The following is a 17,858-nucleotide window of genomic DNA, read 5'->3' as shown; positions in this document are numbered from 1 at the left end:
TATTATTAAAGCTGATGGGGCCTTAGAAATCCGACGATAACAAAATAGGTTAATTACTTAATTTGTTATCAATATTATCAACATATTAAGTAACGCCTAAAATGTTAAAAAAATAGGTTAACATTTTAGGTGTTACCTTAGAGAGTAACATCTAAAAGGGGTTAGGGTTTACCTTAGAGAGTACTCGAGATTCCTTGCCGAAGGGTCCTCGCCGTCTTGAGTCACCAGAGGTCAAGAAGCCGGAACGTCAAGGTCGTTTTTGGGTCTTTAGTGGGTATGTTTATGGGTTTTAGTCCTGAATTTGGGTTTGGAAAGGTGGACCGAAGGTTTAGGATCATTTTTGGCTTGGTTTAGGACACCAAACTACCACTAGTAGAGGCCGGAGTTAGGGGTGAGCATGGGTTTCTTTTGGGTTTCAATTTTCTTTCTTTGAGAAATGGGGTTGTTTGAGTTTCTCTTTTAGGTTAGTTTGGTTCTTTTTGGACACCGTAGGTGGTGGCCGTGAGGAGAAAACTACCGGTAAGCGAGCGACGAAGTCGGTGAGAAGCTCTCTAGCCTTGAAGGAGGCGACCGAGGGATAGAGTTTAAGAACTCTCACAAAGAAAATGAGCAAACAAAATTTTTAGGGTAAAGTTTAACCCAAATTGGAAAAAAGTTGGTTTATATACCATAGATCTAGGGGTTATTCTCGCGCGTGTCCCTCTAACATTGTCGTGAATTTACATTTTAATCACTCGTTGGGACTATTTCGTCGTTAGTTTAATTGTGATGTCCTGATTTCGCGATTTTGCATATTTCTATTAGTAGTTTATTTTAGGTTTATTAATTTGGGATAATTATACTTCGACCCTCTTAATTTCAACATGTATTTGCACTGAGGTCACTGTTTAAATTCTCAAATTGCATGCTATATTTTGACGAATCATTAATTTAGTCCCATTTCTACTTGTCACTTTATTTTTATGCTTGTTTCAATTTGAGTACCCTATTTTAATAACTTCTATGTTGGTCCTTAATGTTAATGTTGGTTTTATTGTGATTCCAATGTTCGGATTATATTATATTTTTGTTTATAGCCATGTTGTTTTGTTGATTTTACAACTTAACCCTTAAAGTTACTATCCTTTTACTCTGGTTACTCATTTTCATAATCGATTAATTTCCTGTTACTCGCATTTAAGTTTCCTGATATTTATGGCATTTTGGTTTTTCTTTATTGTAAAGGCATATTATATTGAGATAAGATGTCGTACAAGGAGTTTATGGAAGTATACCTTAACTAACAAGGAGTTCGTTTCCTAGAATTGTTTATACAAAACAATAAAAATTTTCTTTTTTTACATCTCAATGAGCTTTTTTATATATATTTATTTAATGTATGTAATTCATTAAAAATTAGGGTAATATTATTTCGTATGGAGAATCCATGGAAATGCCCCTTAATTAATAAGAAGGGTATTTTCGAGAATTATTCGTACAAGATAATACCCCCCTTTAATTCTTATAAAATAGGAAAATAATTTAAATGTATATTCAAAATTTCCAATTTCAATATTTAGATGACGTATAATCGTTTAGGTACCGATTTTGGGCGTTGTAGGGGTGCTAATCCTTCCCCATGCGTAATCGACTCCCGATCCCTTTTCAAAACGAATTTCTGGTTAAACGCATATCACTTTTTATCTTTTAAAATCATTTTTCTTAAAATTATTTTAAAATACATTTTTAGGTATTTGACCTACCTAACCCAAAGATCAATGGCGACTCCAAATTTGTTTGTTTATGCATCTATTTAAAAACCCAACATTTTTCAAAATTAAGTTGGATCACTCCCTGTCATAGCCCCAAAAAACTTAAGTACTGTTCCGACAGTAATTTTATAAAAGTTAGTATAAATAAAAAATATAAAAATTAGTATAAAAATATAAAATTTGGTAATTTACCATATATCGACCGACAATATCAATCCCCATTTGTACAATTTTCTTATTTTCACCCGGCAACTTGGTCTCGATAATTTTATGTCGTCATCCAAAATAATATAATAAATACAAATTTAAAAAAAAAAGATAAATAAATTTATAAATTTACTAAAAAATAAAGTTAAAAAATTACTTTCCTGCCCTAGACTATAGCAAGATTAGACAACCGAAAACATAGTCTTTTAGACCCATTTCGAATATTGTAACCTTGTAAAGTTTCCGGTATAAAAATGTAAAAAATAGCCGATCCCAACTAGCGTTACGATACACAGTAAAATTTTTCAATATCGAAAGATACCGAATATACACCAAATTATCAGATTTATGTATAATATTATAATTTAATAAAAAGTCGTGTAACTTTAATATCTATCCGTATACAATAACAAAACTAAGTTGTTCGCATATTTTATTCAAATATCATTATTATTATTTTAAAAAAGTAAAGTATCATTATTTTTGTGAATAGTTTGAATTTAATAATATATATTCGAAATTATTTTTAATCATTAATATTTTATACACCTTAAAAATATAAATTACTCAAACTCAAAATATCATTAAAAAAACACACACACACAACACTTCCATCCTATCATTATTTAATACACAACAAAATAATCTTACAAACAATCTTAATATCGAGACAAACGACCTGTTTATTTAAGTTTTGGATTTTTAAAATATAATTAAAAAATATTTATTCCATTTTAAGATTATGTATAAAATTAATTTTTTAAATTTAATACATCCTTTATTAAATCATAAAACACATACTTATATATATATATATATGTGGTCTAATTAACGAGATTGATTTAAGTGATAAGTATTTTGTATTGTTCAAGTAATAATTTATGTTTGAATCGTTATAAATGTAAAAAAATCACCGATAGATTCACCTATTAAAACTATATATAATTCGAATTAATATAAATTAATCAAAATTAAATCTTAAAATCGAAGGACAAAAAAAAAATCCGTGGTCTAATCTTTAAAATATTTCTACCATATTAGTCCAAGTTTGACAAAAGCAGTGGATAAGAAAGTCAAAATGATTTGTGAATAGATTTCAAACATCTGTCTCCAGAGAAAGCTGTGTCCGACACTTTATGATTACAAGTTGTAATAATTACATCTGATCTTATGGGTAATGGTTAGCTTAATATAAAAAATAGTGATTAAAGAATGTTTTAAAAAATATTTTAGTATTTAAAGTTTTTTTAAAAAAAATTAAGTGTCTAAAGTTTTATCTAATATATTTTTAGGTGTCAACCGTTTAAAAAACAGTTTAGTATGGTTTCTATCATGCTTAGTTAAGATTTCTATAGCAAAGGGCTAAAGTAATGACTCGATTCTAAGTTGTGATAATCGAAAAACACTTCATACCCTTAAAGGTTACATTTTTAGTTTTCGAAAATCAATGATCGGTAATCGACCATCCTTTTATAATCAAGGCGATTTCGTTTCAAAAAATGCAAGTCAAAATTAAATTTTGGTTTCGATTAATAGTTGGGAGGAAGGATCGGCCTGTGGCACATTCGACTTTCTATGAACACACTTAGCAGCGGTCCGCTAAGAGAAACTTAAATCGTGTTAGATTCTCAATTGAGATCTAGAATTTAAATGTTTTGAATTAATAAGTGATTGTCGATATAAACTCTACGCTATAAACTCACAAAGAGTTTATATCTGAAAATTGATTTTAGATTCTTGATTCATTTGAGAGAGAAATAAGTTATAGGAGTTGAGCCTTACAAATTGTAACCGATATGAGTCGAAGGTAAAATCCAATTTAAGGATCTATTTAAATAGAGGCAAAAGCTTTAGCCCAAGGTTAATTTTTTACCAATTAAATTAATTTTTATTTTATTTTATTTCAATTAATTTTATTATTTCGTTTTAATTCTATAAAATCCCCTCTAATTTATTTTTCAAATCATACCTGAAGTCAAATAAAAAATAGGAAATTGTCAAACTCTTAACCTCAATCAATACTTACTCTCACTATTCTATTTATTCTTATTTATTTTATTTTATTAAAATTATTTATTTTTACATCATAACAACGCGTGTCACACCTTATCATTACACTCTCTCAAACAATGACTCTGTCCATCGGGCTTTATAGTAATGGGTTTTCCTTTTATAAATAAAGCCTATAAAGCCGTCTGCTCCTCTCTCTCTCCCATCTAAATCTTCTAGATCCTTTCATCGCCTCTCTTTATAAACAACCCACCAACAACAATCCGCCAAAGTAGAGATAGAATCCAAGTCTCTGTTTTCTTCTTCTTCTTGTGATTTTACCAGTAAATATAATAACGTAGAGTTATGATATTGTTTAGCGTCGTTAACTAATGGAAACTGATACGAGCAAACGCTGCGACAGCCTTGTTCACTCTCGATTCTTTCTCTCTGGGTTTTATTGCTGGGGTTGGGAATTCTTGACCGCTCTCCTTCTCTTCAGTTGTTCTGCCTGAACCATCACGTTATATTTTGTAGTCATTTTTCTCTTGTAATCATAGTTATTTGTTAAAATATTTTTTTTCGTGCTTGCGTTATATTTTGAGAGGGGGCTTGGTCAATCGGAAAAGATGGAGCTAAGGTCAGTTCCGGCTCCGTTCTTGATGAAAACGTACCAGCTGGTGGATGATCAGATCACCGACGATGTGATTTCGTGGAATGAAAACGGCACGTCTTTCGTCGTTTGGAAAACTGCTGATTTTGCAAGGGATTTGCTTCCCAAATATTTCAAGCACAATAACTTTTCCAGCTTCGTCCGTCAGCTCAACACTTACGTAAGTTGTTCGTGTTCTGAAGTATTCTAAACCTAGATCAGATACGGGAAAATTGTATTCATGTATGAATCAATTATATGCTAATCTTTTTCCTTCCAAGGTTGAGGAAAAAGATTTTTCTGTTTGTTTGTTTTAAAAATTAATTAAAGATTGATTACGACGGGGATAGGCGAACTAATGAGAGGAATTACAGATATTAGGTGAGGGGTTGTGATTACGGGCTGTGAGAAATAAAATGATTGAATTCACCGTTTTATTGCAGGGGTTTCGAAAGGTTGTTCCGGACAAATGGGAATTTGCCAACGAGCACTTCAAGCGGGGCCAAAAAGAGCTCTTGTCAGATATCCGTCGTCGCAAGACGATCACAAATTCGCCGGCGAACGGAAAGCCATCTGATGCGGGACCTTCTTCTCCACCAACTAATTCTGGTGAGGAGCTAGGGTCCACCTCCACGTCGACGTTACCGGATTCAAAGAATTCCGGATCGGCGGAAACGAAGCCGGCGACCAAAATCGAATTCGCCGACTTATCAGACGAGAACGAGAAACTTAAGAAGGATAACGAGATGCTGAGCTCGGAACTGGCGCAGGCCAAGAAGCAGTGCGACGAGCTGGTTGGGTTTTTAACTGAATGCGTGAAGGTAGGGCCCGATCAGATCAATCGCATCATTGGGAAAGGAAGCTCTGGGTCCACCCATGATGCCGATGTTCCTGGCCGCTGCTACGGTGACGATGACGAAAACGACGACGGCGAAGAAGGAAACGGGAGTTTGAAACTGTTTGGGGTATGGTTGAAAAGCTCGGGGAAGAAGCGGGCACTCGAGGAGAAAATCGTGTACGGTGGCCCACACGCAAAAGAGATGAAGACTGTGGATTTTAACCACGTGTCTATGGTGATGAAAAGCGGCAAAGTTTGCAACTGACCCCACCATCAACACTCCAAAATTATATTTAGGAAAAAAATTAGTACCTTTCTTTTAAAAAAAAATAGGAACAAAATAAATAAATAAAATATACATGGATTTGTATATTTCAAAGGTTAGGCGGGTGAATTAGTCAGCAATTTTGGGATTAAAAATCAAAGGCATGGGTCCTTCAACTTTGCTTAATGTTACTTTATATTATATATTTATGGAATTGATTTTCCCATTTAGACAGTGTCATCACTTTTAACAAATGAAATTTTGTAATTGTGATTAAATGTAAACATTAGTAATTTAATTGAGTGTTATTATTAAATGATTACAAATATTTAAGATATATATTATTTTATAATTATCTTAACTTAATCAAAAAAAGTGTAATTATAGCTTATTTATAGTAAATACAATATCATGAAGATGAATTTATTTGCAATTAAAATCGGATTCAAATCAAATGCCAAATATGTAAAAATCCGTATTTCTATTTTGTTAATTTTCAGTTACATCTTGTTTTCTCTAAATTTCTTGCACTCTTTGGTTGCTTTTCTTGAACGAGTTTCCATCTCATCTGAATTAAGAATGGTACGTTAGCCCTAAGTTCAAGTTATTTACGTCTAATTATTAGCAATTGTTATTTTCTTTTTATTTTTATTATAAAAGATCAGGTTATCAGAATCTTTCTGATCCTTGCAAATTTGAAAGGAATTCAGCCTTTTGGTAGTTAAGGTGGGATTAAATGTGAAAATTTCGGGGTTTTAACTATGGCTTACTGACTTTGCAAACACGTGAGATGACAGAGGAGGTAATTTTTCAAATATCCTGGATTGTACATGTATATATGTATATGTATAGCATACAAGGTTTACTTTTCCAGAATCCTTGTTTTTTTCCCTAAAAAAAATGTGCTGCACACACACCAGCAAATCCATCATTATAACCTTGGTTCCTAAGATCACTAATCCTAGCAAGGTTACTGATTATAGACCAATTTTCTGCTGTTAAGTGGTGTAAACACTAATTTTTTTCTCATTTTGTTATTATTATTATTATTATAAATATTATTATTATTATTATTTATTATTATTAATTACAAGCCCAAATCAAAGGCCCAACCAGAATCGGCCCAAACCTAAAAGGAAATCTTAAACCAATTTAGGGTTTTAACTAGGGTTTCCAAACCCTAGCTCCCAGCCGCCGCTTCCAGTGAGTTCCAGTCGCCCCACGTCTACACTGCCGACGCCTCCACTTCCAGATGTCTAAGCCTGCCGTTGCCATGATGCCACGCCTCGAAGAAGCCTCCAGAAGCACCACGAAGCCACCCACGTCGCTGCTCTAGGGGTGAGTCACCACCATAGCTTGGTGACTCACTGAAGCTTCCACTCTTTAACCAGTCCGAGAGGAGAGCCGTGGTGACTATAAAAGCCACCGTTACCTGCAAAATAAAGGACATAGAGAGAGATACACAACAAGCAAAGAACGGAGACATCAACCAACAGACCAGAGAGAGCAAGAGTCAACAAAAAAAAAACAAGCAACAACCACAACCAGCAGCAAAACCAAAACGAAGAAAAAGCAGAGAAAAAGAAGAACTCACCTTCGAGGTTCTGCTCATCATTGGAAATCAAACGTCGCCGGAATCGTCACTAAATCGAAGGTAAAAAAACCTTCGGGTTTTTTTAGATCTAAGACGATCTAGGTATGTTTAGGTAAAAAGAAGGCCATATCTGGTCTTAGGATCAAAAAAAGGATATTTTTGTGTGATTTCTCGAATTCCGGCCACCGTTCACGGTGACCGGCGACGGCGATCGGAGCCGGAATACGGTGGCCGGCCGGGACTGGCTTCCCTCCGATGAGGGAAGCTAGAGAGAAGGCAGAGAATTCTGGTTCTCTCGTTAGAGAGAGAACCAGAAGAGAGAAAATGAGAAGCTGGCCCTTAAGGGCCGACCTTTTGGGGATTTTAAACCCCTCCCCAAACGACGTCGTTTTGAGGAGGGTATATTTGTAATTTCTCGCGTGGGTAAACTATACCTGCTGCCACCACAGTTTTGTAACTTTTCATTTTGATCACTGAAAATAAATCTTAAACCTTTTAATTCGGTCTTTCGATTTTATTTAGTTTATAATTTAGTCCTAGCCTGTATACTTATATATATTTAGGGTAAATACCGTATTTATTCCTTATAACTTTAATAACTTTCATTTTGACCTCTAATTAATTAATTAATTAAGGATTAATTACATTAGTAACACTTAGTTTTCATAATATTTCAAACTAAAGCATTTAATCTTGATATGTCATAATTTAGTCACTAATTTTAATTATATGTTTTATTACTTTTTATATTTAATTTTAATTTTATTTATTTTACTCATTGTTTATTTATATTTTAATTTTATATGTTTAAATTATTATTTTCATAATTATTTTATTATTATTATCTTATTCATATAAATATATACCTATATTCTTTTAAATAATAATGTTTATTTATTTTCAATATCAAAGAAAAGGACAGTCTTAAAACAACTGGATGTCCTATTCTGGTATTTTAAATAATTAAACATTATAAAAATTATAATTTAGTTTTATTTAAATTATTTAAATTTTAATATTTATTTTTATTTTTTAATATCGAAGAAAAGAGCTGTCTTAAGGAACCTAGAAGTCATTTTCTGATATTTCTAAATAAATAAATATTTTTATAAATTTATTTAAATTAATATATTTTCTTAAAAATTATAGTAATAAAATTTGAAATAACATAATTATAAATTAAATATATTTGAATTTTTAAATTTCTAATACTAGAGACAATTTATAATTAATAAAGTACCAATTTTGGGCGTTGTAGGGGTGCTAATCCTTCTCTAAACGTAACCGACCACAAATCCCTTTTTATTATTAAAAAGAACGAATTTTTGGTTAAAACGCAGATCAGTTTATCTTTTAAATGATGTTTTCTTAAAAACTCTTTTAAAAGATAATTTTTAGGTATTCGACCTACCTGACCCAAAAAGGTTGATGGCGACTCCCAAAATATTTTAAAAACCATTTATTCATATCACTTTTCTCACCAAGTAAAAAATTTGTGCCCGGGCGAAAATCGGTTACGACAAGTGGTTTATAAAGCTATCACTAAAATCATTGTGAAGAGACTCTCTATTCTGATGGCTGATATAATTACTCCCAACCAATCTGCCTTTGTCAAAGGTAGATCCATTATTGATAATACCCTTCTTGCCCAAGAACTTGTTAAAGGTTATGGGAGGAATTCTTTATCCCCTAGATGTGCTATTAAGATAGACCTTCACAAGGCTTTTGATTCACTCCATTGGGGATTCATATCTTCTATTCTCAAGGCTATTGAGCTGCCAACTAAGTTTATTAATTGGATAGAAACTTGTTTCTCTGAAGCAAGATATTCTATTTCTTTTAATGGCACTTTGATTGTTTATTTCAAAGGAGAAAGAGGCATAAGACAAGGAGACCCTCTATCCCCTATCTTATTTGTCCTTGATATGAACATCCTCTCTAATCTTCTTAATATTGCTGCCATAAGAGGTGTGCTTGGGTTTCATCCAAAATGTAAAAAACTTGGTCTCACTCATCTCTCTTTTGCTGATGACCTGCTTATTTTTTGTAAAGGAAATCTTGAATCTATGACTGGTGTGATTTCAGTGCTTGAAAAGTTTTATGACATGTCTGGACTCAAAATTAATGCAGCAAAATGCGAACTGTTTACTGCTAGTATTCCTAATAGAACTATCGAGATTATCAAGCTTTGTACTGGTTTTTCTCATGGTCTTCTCCCTGTTCGGTATCTTAGTATACCTCTTGTCACTAGAAAGCTTAATGTTAAAGACTGCTCTGGCCTCATTGACAAAATTAAATCCAGAATTCACCAGTGGTCTGGGAAACATCTAAGTTACGTAGGAAGACTTGAACTGATTAAAACAATCCTTCTTAACACTGCAAATTTCTGGTGTAGGAAATTTCTACTCCCTCAGGCTGTCATTAATAATATTAATCATTTATGCTCTCGCTTTCTTTGGAAGGGTTCCGAATCTGCTGCTTCTGGTGCAAGAGTCAGCTGGGAGAGGATCTGTTTTCCTAAGTCTAAAGGTGGTCTGGGATTAAAGGACCTCAAATCTTGGAACAAAGCCACTATGATTCAGCTCATTAGAAACCTTATTACTGGTGAAGGTTCTTTATGGATAGCTTGGACCTACAACTATGTTATAAAAGACAAAGACTAGTTATGACTGAAATTAACACTACTAGTTGGAGCTTTAAAAGACTTAAAATTAAAAGCAGAGGCAATCCTTATTCTTGATGCAGGTGCACTGACTACTAAACGCATTTAGGAGGAGATAAGAATTAAACATACTAAGGTCCCATGGCACAAGCTTATATGGTTTCCCCTTCACATTCCTAAACTAAGCATTATTTCTTGGATGACTATCATTGACATACTTCCAACTAGAGCCAGACTCTCTCGTATGGGAATTACCACTACGGTCTCTTGTGTTCTTTGTACTGATTCTAATGAATCCAGAAGCCATTTATTTGATAATTGTTCAACAGCAACCAGCTTATGGAAAGCTATCTTAACTCTCAATCACCTATCAAAGCTGCATATGTCATGGGATGAAATGCTTTCATGGGCTTCTTCTTCTTGGAAAGGTAAATCCCTTCTAACTTCCATATTGAAGATTGCTTGGTGTTCCTTCATCTACACTATATGGGAGGAAAGAAATCGCAGGATCTTTCAAGGAAGAGCAAGAACTATTGAAGAATTGTTAAGCTCCATTAAAGACATTGTAGGTGCTCAACTTAGCAATAGAGACCTCAATAGAATGGATCATGTTAACTCTCTACTTTGTAACAACTGGGGTATAGGTTAACATTCTTTTGTTGTACATAGCTTTCTTTGATCCTTGACTGGGTTCTTTGTATTGACTCTTACTTGGATAAATAAAATTTTACTTATCCAAAAAAAAAATCCATCAAATGATTGCAGAAGTGGATAAAGATGGAAGTGGTGCAATTGACTTTTATGAATTCATGTATATGATGACTACCAAGATTGGTGAAAGGGACACCAAAGAAGAGCTTACGAAAGCATTTCACATCATTGATCAAGATGACAATGTAGAACATCTTCTTTCATTTATTTTTATTTTAGATTCCTTGTTTGATTCCTTGTTTTGAATTCAGGGGAAGATATATGCCCAAGACATCGAACGCATCGCCAACGAGCTCAGCGTAAACTTAACTGGGAAAGAGATCGAAGACATGATTGAAGAAGCCGATCGAGATGTAAGCAATAATGACATTTCTTCTTCGATCTTAATACAACAAATTTGTTCATCTACCTAGTTTCAAGCAAAGCATATCAATTGACCATTGAATGAATGCAGAAGATGGTGAGGTAAATATGGATGAATTCATGAGGATGATGAAGAGAACAACATATGGGTACTAGAAGTCTCCATTTTGATGGTGAATTGGGAGGGTTTAGAGCTCTTGCTTACAATATGTTTTGGATGAAGCTATGAACTGAACTGAAAATATGTTAAAAGTAGATAGTTATTGGGTTAATTTTGTTATATTCTCTATCTGACATATCTGGTCCACTATTTGTCATTTTTATACACTTCGACGCATGAACGGATGCATGATTTTACTTGGGGTGAACTTGAACTATTAAAATTTCAGGAGACAAAGTAGATTTTCAATAGAAAATACATAGAAAAAATAAAAAATATAAAGCATATAGAATGCCGTGTACCACTACGAAGTCCTTTGTTTCCTGGAAGTCACCTTTTTCTTTTCTAAGTATATAACCAATGGACGAATAAAGTGCCCTTAGATTCCTTCTCTGTACCTAATATTCACAGCTGCCGATATTGCATCTATCACCGCCTCTACTAGATTCTTCAACGCCTACTTAAAAATCTGGAATTTCAAGTTTTAGAGTCCAATTGGAATCCTGCGTGGTAATGTCAATGATTCTCCGCGTGGAATATCAAATTGTAAGGATGGATGTGAACGTTTTGGAATAAGAATATTAAACCAAAACCGGTACACTCCCTTTTTATTTGTTTAAACCCACAAATTCAATTAAAAGTGATATTCTACTTCATCTTCCAACTTGCTTCCCTGTTGGGAAAGTAAGGTTATATTTAAAGAGAGGCACCCGACGTAGAAGACCATATCAGAAACAGTTTCACAATTCCTTACTGAAACATCATAGGAAATGTCGAAGTTGAGTTTCATCGAGTTCAATTACGGTGTGCTTCCGAGGAACTTGTCAAGAAAACCGAGTAACTCGAGCATCAACAGGGAGAGGCAAAGCTCGAACGTGTCATCGAGGTGTTTCCAGCCGAATATGGAGGAAATGAAGTGGATATTCGACAAATTCGACGCCAACAAAGATGGCAAAATCTCGAAAGACGAGTACAAATCAGCTATGAGGGTGATGGGGAAAGGAGTTGCGGAAAGAGATATGGCGAAAGCATTCACCGCCATCGACGCCGACGGGGACGGCTTCATCGACTACAAGGAGTTCACTCAGATGATACATAGCACGGGAGAAGGGATCAACGGCAGGGACATCCGAAGCGCGTTTCAAGTGTATGATTTAGATGGAGATGGGAAGATAAGTGCAGAAGAATTAATGGCGGTGTTGAAGAAGATGGGGGAGAGATGTAGCTTGGAAGCTTGTCGTAAAATGATAAGAGGTGTGGACGTTGATGGGGATGGTTTAATCGACATGAACGAGTTTATGACCATGATGACTCGCACCATGAAGCCCCTCTAATAATTGATGTGGTGTTGTTTTAACTACATCTTCTTCTGTTTTTCCTAGATTTGTAATAAATATTTACAGTTTTCAGAATAAAACAGCATAAATCAAATAGCATAAAACGGAACAAAATATGGTTCATAAAGTAGGACAGATAAACAAAGAACAATAAGTTGAAACTGTTGGGGGGAGGTCCTAGTATAATAATCATCTTGCCATACGTCCTACGACAGGAGCGACTGGAATCCCTCTGCCTTGTCGATCCACGTTTCCGCCAACCTTGATCACCAAATTGTACTCAGGGATGACAAACAATGAGGAATCAAGATTCTAATTAGTCCTACTAAATACTAATTTCTTATGAAATGCGCTTAATTTGATCAAAATATTATAATCGAGTTCAAGTATCAAATACTGTATTAATCAGATTATTCTATCGATTTAAAACGGAATAAAAACTATAAAAAAAGTATTTAAATATATAAGAATTTTAATTTTAAGGGTGACTATCCTCAGTCGCTCCCCTCGGTCCATCTCTGACCGTATCAATTTGGAACACTTTAATAAGGTCCAAAGATTAAAGAATAAAAAAAGCGTAGCCAACTTACCGATCCCCATATCAATTCTACAGTTCTTGAGCTCTCTATATTCTTGACAAAGTGAGCAAGTCTCGCAGCAGAAATGAATGAACCAAGCAATCAGAACAAGGACCCTCTTCCAAGTCATATTGTCCTCTCAACCTCGACCTATAAACACATGAATACAAGCATGATAACCCTGTAAGCGCCAGCAATCCATAAACCCCACCACTTGCTGCACAAGCTGCAACCACAATTTTTCCCCCCACACAAATCAGTTTCTGTATGTTTAAAAAAATGGTCTTAAATTGGGTATTTCAGAAGCTTACAGATAGAGCCTTTGTTAACAATCTCAGCAATTTGTCCGAAGGTAACACAGGGACAGCAAAGGCCAGTAGACCACGCTGTGGCAGCACTTGCTGATGATCCACGGAAGGGTGAGACATGGGAAGGAGGCATGCTCATGGGGGCTGTTGGGAATGGGAACCCTGCTGCTGCATATTTTGCACTACCATGAGCTGAAGAATACATTTCTTCCTTCTGATTAGCGTGGAGTTTGTGGAACCTCCCCCATTACGTATCCCTAACTAGAGAGAGAGAAAAAAAGGCTTTACTTGGTTGCAAATATCTAGGTTGGTTACTTCTTATTAATTTATAAAACCAAATAAAGCAAGTACGAACCAACTTAATTCAGTAATTAAAAAAATTATTATTATTCTTAGAAGTCACAGATTCAAGTGCTAACGATTGTAATAGGTGGTTAAGCGTTAATTGTGAAATGGTTGAGAGTATTTAAAATATATACTATTTTATAATCATCTTAGCTTTAATTAAAAAATATAAAGGAAGTTTGAGATTACTATGAATTTTAATGTATTAATGAGAAAACATCAAATCTCTTTGCTTTTAGTCAAAATGGACTAAAATCAAATTGGAAGGATCTTTCCCAATATTCTTTTCATCCTTTTACTATCTTCATTAAGTGCTCATAAACCCCATTAAAGAGAGTTTAAACTTAAAGAGAGAAAGTTCAATTTAATGAAAATTATAGAGAGAATATTTGATCCAAAGATAAATTTGAGAAGTTCATAGCTTAATCTACCATTTAGTGGTATTAGTTGAGAGATTTAAGCAAAGTTCATCATCAACCCTAAATTGTATAATAAATGGTTTATCATGCTTAAAATAAAATATAAATATATTCTCCGTCGAGATTTGTGCTCATTTGTATTGATTCCGATAAATTTGCAATAATTTCCCTGCCTTTTTCAGCATACATAAAGGATTTTGCTTTAGACAAGGAATTGTATCACCCATTTCAAAATTAACTGCTCAATCAGGTTGTTATGTTGTTTTTGATTTATTATGATAGTAGTGAGTAATGACCATATATGTTAATAAAAGGTATCTTAGCTAAGTGGGCTGACGAACCAGAAAGGGCTATGACTCATCATCTAAATGGGTCACCATTTTGCAGAAAAAAGAAATCATGGGTTGCTGTTAAGAATGTCCAAATATCAAGTACATTAGTTGTCATTAAGTCTTAACATAAATGAAACAACTCTGCAAAAGATTGTTATTTTGGTTCATACAAATCCAACATTCAGACAAGCATCTTGATTAATGGAGAAACCAACAGTCCAATTGGTGTCTTCAAAGCTCTCTTTAAAATCTCCCCAAGTCACTGTAATTATGATCCGTTTCCCCATGTCATTGCAAAATTCATGGGAACAAGTTATCAGACTACAGATCAAATTCGGCCATCCGATTTTTCATCTTCTTCCGTGACCATGCTATTGCCTCCGGTGGTACTCGACAGGCCTTTTGCACGCTCACCGGCAAAGAGGGGACCCTGTGGGGAAGCCGACTGTGAAACGTTTGCTTTCATGGTTTTCTTATTGCACTGATTTTGAGCCGACTCTCCCATGTTTCCTTGCCCAGCTGAAGAAGCCGGAAGCTTTCGGGAGTGGAGTCTGTATTTCTGCACATTCAACACCCAAATTCAGTAAACATAAAGGAGGTCAAAAAGGAATTGAAAATCAACCTGCAGATGGCTTTTCACTTCATCATTGGTGAGACCATCAACTTGCATCAATTCTCTAATCTGTTTAGGAGTTGCCACTGTGGAACATTAAGACACCAAGAAAGAATCAGATTCCAGTCTTTTGGTCCTAAAAACAGACGTAATTCTATGAAATCGAGAACATAATGAAGCAGCCAAGAAAAGGTTCTTTTAAAATGAATCAATCAAATCTGATAACTCTATTTGCAAAGGCCTGACCTTTTGAACCTCCAAGCTGTTGAAGAGCTTCGACAAATCGTCTATGAAGCTCAGGTGACCAGCACCGCCTTTGTTTCTTAGAATTATGCATACGCTGCAGCAATTCATGCTGCTGTTGATGTTCGGTCTGAATCTCAAGTTGGTTTTGGTCTGAATACATGGACGGGCAAAGACCAATTCCACGGCTGCCGTTGTCCTTAGAAATTGGCTTACGAGAACCCAATTCAGAACTTGGGAACATGAGAGAAAGCCCAAAATTTTCCTGTCCCTCGACTATTTCGTCATTACAAAGTTCAATTGGGTTCTCTTCTTCTTCTTCACTTCTCTGTCAAATCCATGCCACTTAAAAAGGTTAGTAATAAATTTCCATAAAATAAGATGAAAACCAGAGCTGGTTTGGGAATTACCAGTTTCAGTTCTGGAACTTCGTTTGATTTCTTGCTGTGATCAACGTTGTCGGAATCAGAGTTCCAGAGCTGAACAGAACTCATCCAGCTTTTCTTTTTCTCCACATTTACGCTTCCATTTTCCTCAGTATTTCCCTTCAATGGCAACATCAACCCTTTCGTCACTGATCCATCATCCATTTCCTTGCACTGCATTTCTTCCTCCTTCAATCTTTCAATCCCTAACATCCCATAAAAATAATCAAACTAAATCCCAGGAAAAAAAAGGGAAAATCAAAATTAAACAAGAAGATTAAAAAAAATACCATCTTTCAAGAGAAGCATACAAAGGGGAAGTTCGCGTTTAAAGGCATCTATTTTCTTCATCTCATCTTCCAATCTTTTAACAAAATCACTAATCTTCAATAATCTTTGGAACCCATTTTTTATCTTCGAAACTTCTTTCAGAAACTCAGATATGCTCGATGGTACATAAACAAAACTTAAATCCAAGCTCAAGTCCATTAGTTTTTCTCTCTTTTTTCTAACACAGCAGACCAGTCGTACGTTTTATATGGATGTGTAAAAGAGATTCAAAGATTCGCTGCATGTTTCGCAAACGGATCCTCGCGTATTTTAAACTTATAAGGCTGAAGACTCGTGACTGACTCGGCAGTCTAACTCAGGGATATTTGTAAAGATTTTTAGGTCTCGTACACCCAGGCGCGGCAAATTGTTGAAAAAGAAAACTTTTCTGATTAAAATGAATAGTTTTTCTTGGGGTGTGGTTTTGTGGAAAAACAAATTAGGGTAAGTTACGTATTTAGTCCGTTTTAGTATTTAATATTTTTTTTAAAATAATGTTTAATTTTTTATATTTTATTTTATTTTAATACTCCTCATTAAAAATTTAACATATTTAGTATCTAAATTATCAGTTTGATCTGTTTTATTACCTAAATTTTTAATTTTTTTCAAAACTTAATGTTAAACTTTGAATGGAATATTGAAATGAAACAAAAATTAATGTTTTTAATGACGAAGTACTAAAATAAAATAAAACTAAATTTTAAGTATAATTTTAAATAAATTAAAATTTTAAGTAATTAAAATATATCAAAACTGATAACTTAAACACATAATTTAACAAAAAAAATATTATCTAAACGGTGTAAAAATTTACCTTAAAAAGTTGATCGTTTATAGGGTACACTTCCTATAAAAAATTGAACAAAAGTATTTATATTTAATAGGTTTAATATAAAATTAAGTGTTTAAATTATACTCAAAATTAACTTTTGGTACTTAAAGATTTTTTCACTAAAAATAAGTGCCTTAACTAATTCTGACCGATCCTTGACGCACATTTGACTTTGGTGGATGAGACTTCTAGTAAGGGTTTTTCGCATACATAAAGAATCAAACTTAAGCGTTATTAAGCTGCTTACCACTTGAACCAATCTATGTTGATTAATATTGTTTTTCTTTAATAAAAAAGTAGGTATTAATTTTTTTTTTGAAAAACAATTTTGAATAGTATTTTTATATTATTTAGTTTAAAATTTAATTATTTAATATTATTGTTAAACTATATTTTTGAGAAGATAAATATTTAATTTTAGATAAAATTTAGTCAAAATTAATAATTTTAATAAATTAATAAGATAATATTTTTTAACATTAAATTTAAAAAAGAAAAGGCCAAGTTATATTATCGTACCGTCGCAGTCGAAAAGATAAGCACCCCATAAAATACAAAAAAAAAAGGTGTCCTTCAAAAGAATTGATAATTAACAAATGCAATAATTGATGGCCGTAAATGGTTTGTCATCGTGAATGAAAAGACATCTTCTTCTTCGTTTGTAAGCACACAATTCAACCAAAACCCAACACCAACACCAACAATTCAACGAATCCTTCCTTATCTTTTATCACCTTTATTTCCTTCTCGTGGAGATATCGAATTTTAAATTGATGGTTTTGACACCTCTCCTTTTTAATCAAAGGAATCTCTAGAGGATGATGAAAACCAATATATATATATATATATTATTAAACACGTTTACTCCTAACTTTTAAAGGTTTAATATAAAAATAAATAT

At 33.7% G+C, this 17,858-nt stretch overlaps 4 protein-coding genes, 1 long non-coding RNA gene and 1 pseudogene across 5 annotated transcripts; 4 read left to right on the top strand and 2 right to left on the bottom strand.

The window, feature by feature from the left end:
- The first annotated feature begins 4,191 nt into the window (after positions 1-4,191).
- On the top strand, positions 4,192-5,862 carry LOC120118973 (heat shock factor protein HSF24-like). Its single transcript, XM_039138885.1, has 2 exons — positions 4,192-4,780; positions 5,043-5,862. Exons 1-2 carry the CDS (start codon positions 4,577-4,579, stop codon positions 5,700-5,702), a joined length of 864 nt encoding a protein of 287 aa, XP_038994816.1. The 5' UTR covers positions 4,192-4,576; the 3' UTR covers positions 5,703-5,862.
- Positions 5,863-10,157: 4,295 nt separating this feature from the next.
- LOC120119075 lies at positions 10,158-10,607 on the top strand. Its single transcript, XM_039138969.1, has one exon. The coding sequence runs from the start codon at positions 10,158-10,160 to the stop codon at positions 10,605-10,607; it is 450 nt and encodes a 149-aa protein (XP_038994900.1).
- Positions 10,608-10,757: 150 nt separating this feature from the next.
- LOC120118977 lies at positions 10,758-11,241 on the top strand. The gene is made up of 3 exons (XR_005515804.1): positions 10,758-10,854; positions 10,921-11,022; positions 11,124-11,241. It is a non-coding gene; the product is annotated as an uncharacterized LOC120118977 (long non-coding RNA).
- A 599-nt stretch (positions 11,242-11,840) lies between these two features.
- On the top strand, positions 11,841-12,634 carry LOC120118974 (calmodulin-like protein 30). The gene has a single exon (XM_039138886.1). It carries the CDS (start codon positions 11,963-11,965, stop codon positions 12,524-12,526), a length of 564 nt encoding a protein of 187 aa, XP_038994817.1. The 5' UTR covers positions 11,841-11,962; the 3' UTR covers positions 12,527-12,634.
- Positions 12,635-12,718: 84 nt separating this feature from the next.
- On the bottom strand, positions 12,719-13,620 carry LOC120118976 (annotated as a pseudogene).
- A 986-nt stretch (positions 13,621-14,606) lies between these two features.
- Positions 14,607-16,472, bottom strand: LOC120118972 (transcription factor HHO5-like). Its single transcript, XM_039138884.1, has 5 exons — positions 16,083-16,472; positions 15,778-15,998; positions 15,371-15,695; positions 15,134-15,210; positions 14,607-15,070 (listed from the first exon to the last, which is right to left on the bottom strand). The coding sequence occupies exons 1-5, from the start codon at positions 16,279-16,281 to the stop codon at positions 14,840-14,842; spliced, it is 1,053 nt and encodes a 350-aa protein (XP_038994815.1). The 5' UTR covers positions 16,282-16,472; the 3' UTR covers positions 14,607-14,839.
- Positions 16,473-17,858: the final 1,386 nt, after the last annotated feature.

The sequence above is a fragment of the Hibiscus syriacus genome, unplaced genomic scaffold (assembly GCF_006381635.1).
Source record: "Hibiscus syriacus cultivar Baekdansim isolate YM2019G1 unplaced genomic scaffold, ASM638163v2 tig00110330_pilon, whole genome shotgun sequence".
Classification (NCBI taxonomy): domain Eukaryota; kingdom Viridiplantae; phylum Streptophyta; class Magnoliopsida; order Malvales; family Malvaceae; genus Hibiscus; species Hibiscus syriacus.
This window is presented reverse-complemented; position numbering and strand designations above follow the sequence as displayed.

Coding starts and splice junctions, on each gene's coding strand:
- LOC120119075 (XM_039138969.1), top strand. CDS start 10,158: ATGACTATCATTGACATACTTCCAACTAGAGCCAGACTCTCTCGTATG.
- LOC120118973 (XM_039138885.1), top strand. CDS start 4,577: ATGGAGCTAAGGTCAGTTCCGGCTCCGTTCTTGATGAAAACGTACCAG. Junction 4,781..5,042: donor TCCGTCAGCTCAACACTTAC/GTAAGTTGTTCG, acceptor GTTTTATTGCAG/GGGTTTCGAAAGGTTGTTCC.
- LOC120118972 (XM_039138884.1), bottom strand. CDS start 16,281: ATGGACTTGAGCTTGGATTTAAGTTTTGTTTATGTACCATCGAGCATA. Junction 15,211..15,370: donor ACAGCTTGGAGGTTCAAAAG/GTCAGGCCTTTG, acceptor AATGTTCCACAG/TGGCAACTCCTAAACAGATT. Junction 15,071..15,133: donor AAGTGAAAAGCCATCTGCAG/GTTGATTTTCAA, acceptor TTGAATGTGCAG/AAATACAGACTCCACTCCCG.
- LOC120118974 (XM_039138886.1), top strand. CDS start 11,963: ATGTCGAAGTTGAGTTTCATCGAGTTCAATTACGGTGTGCTTCCGAGG.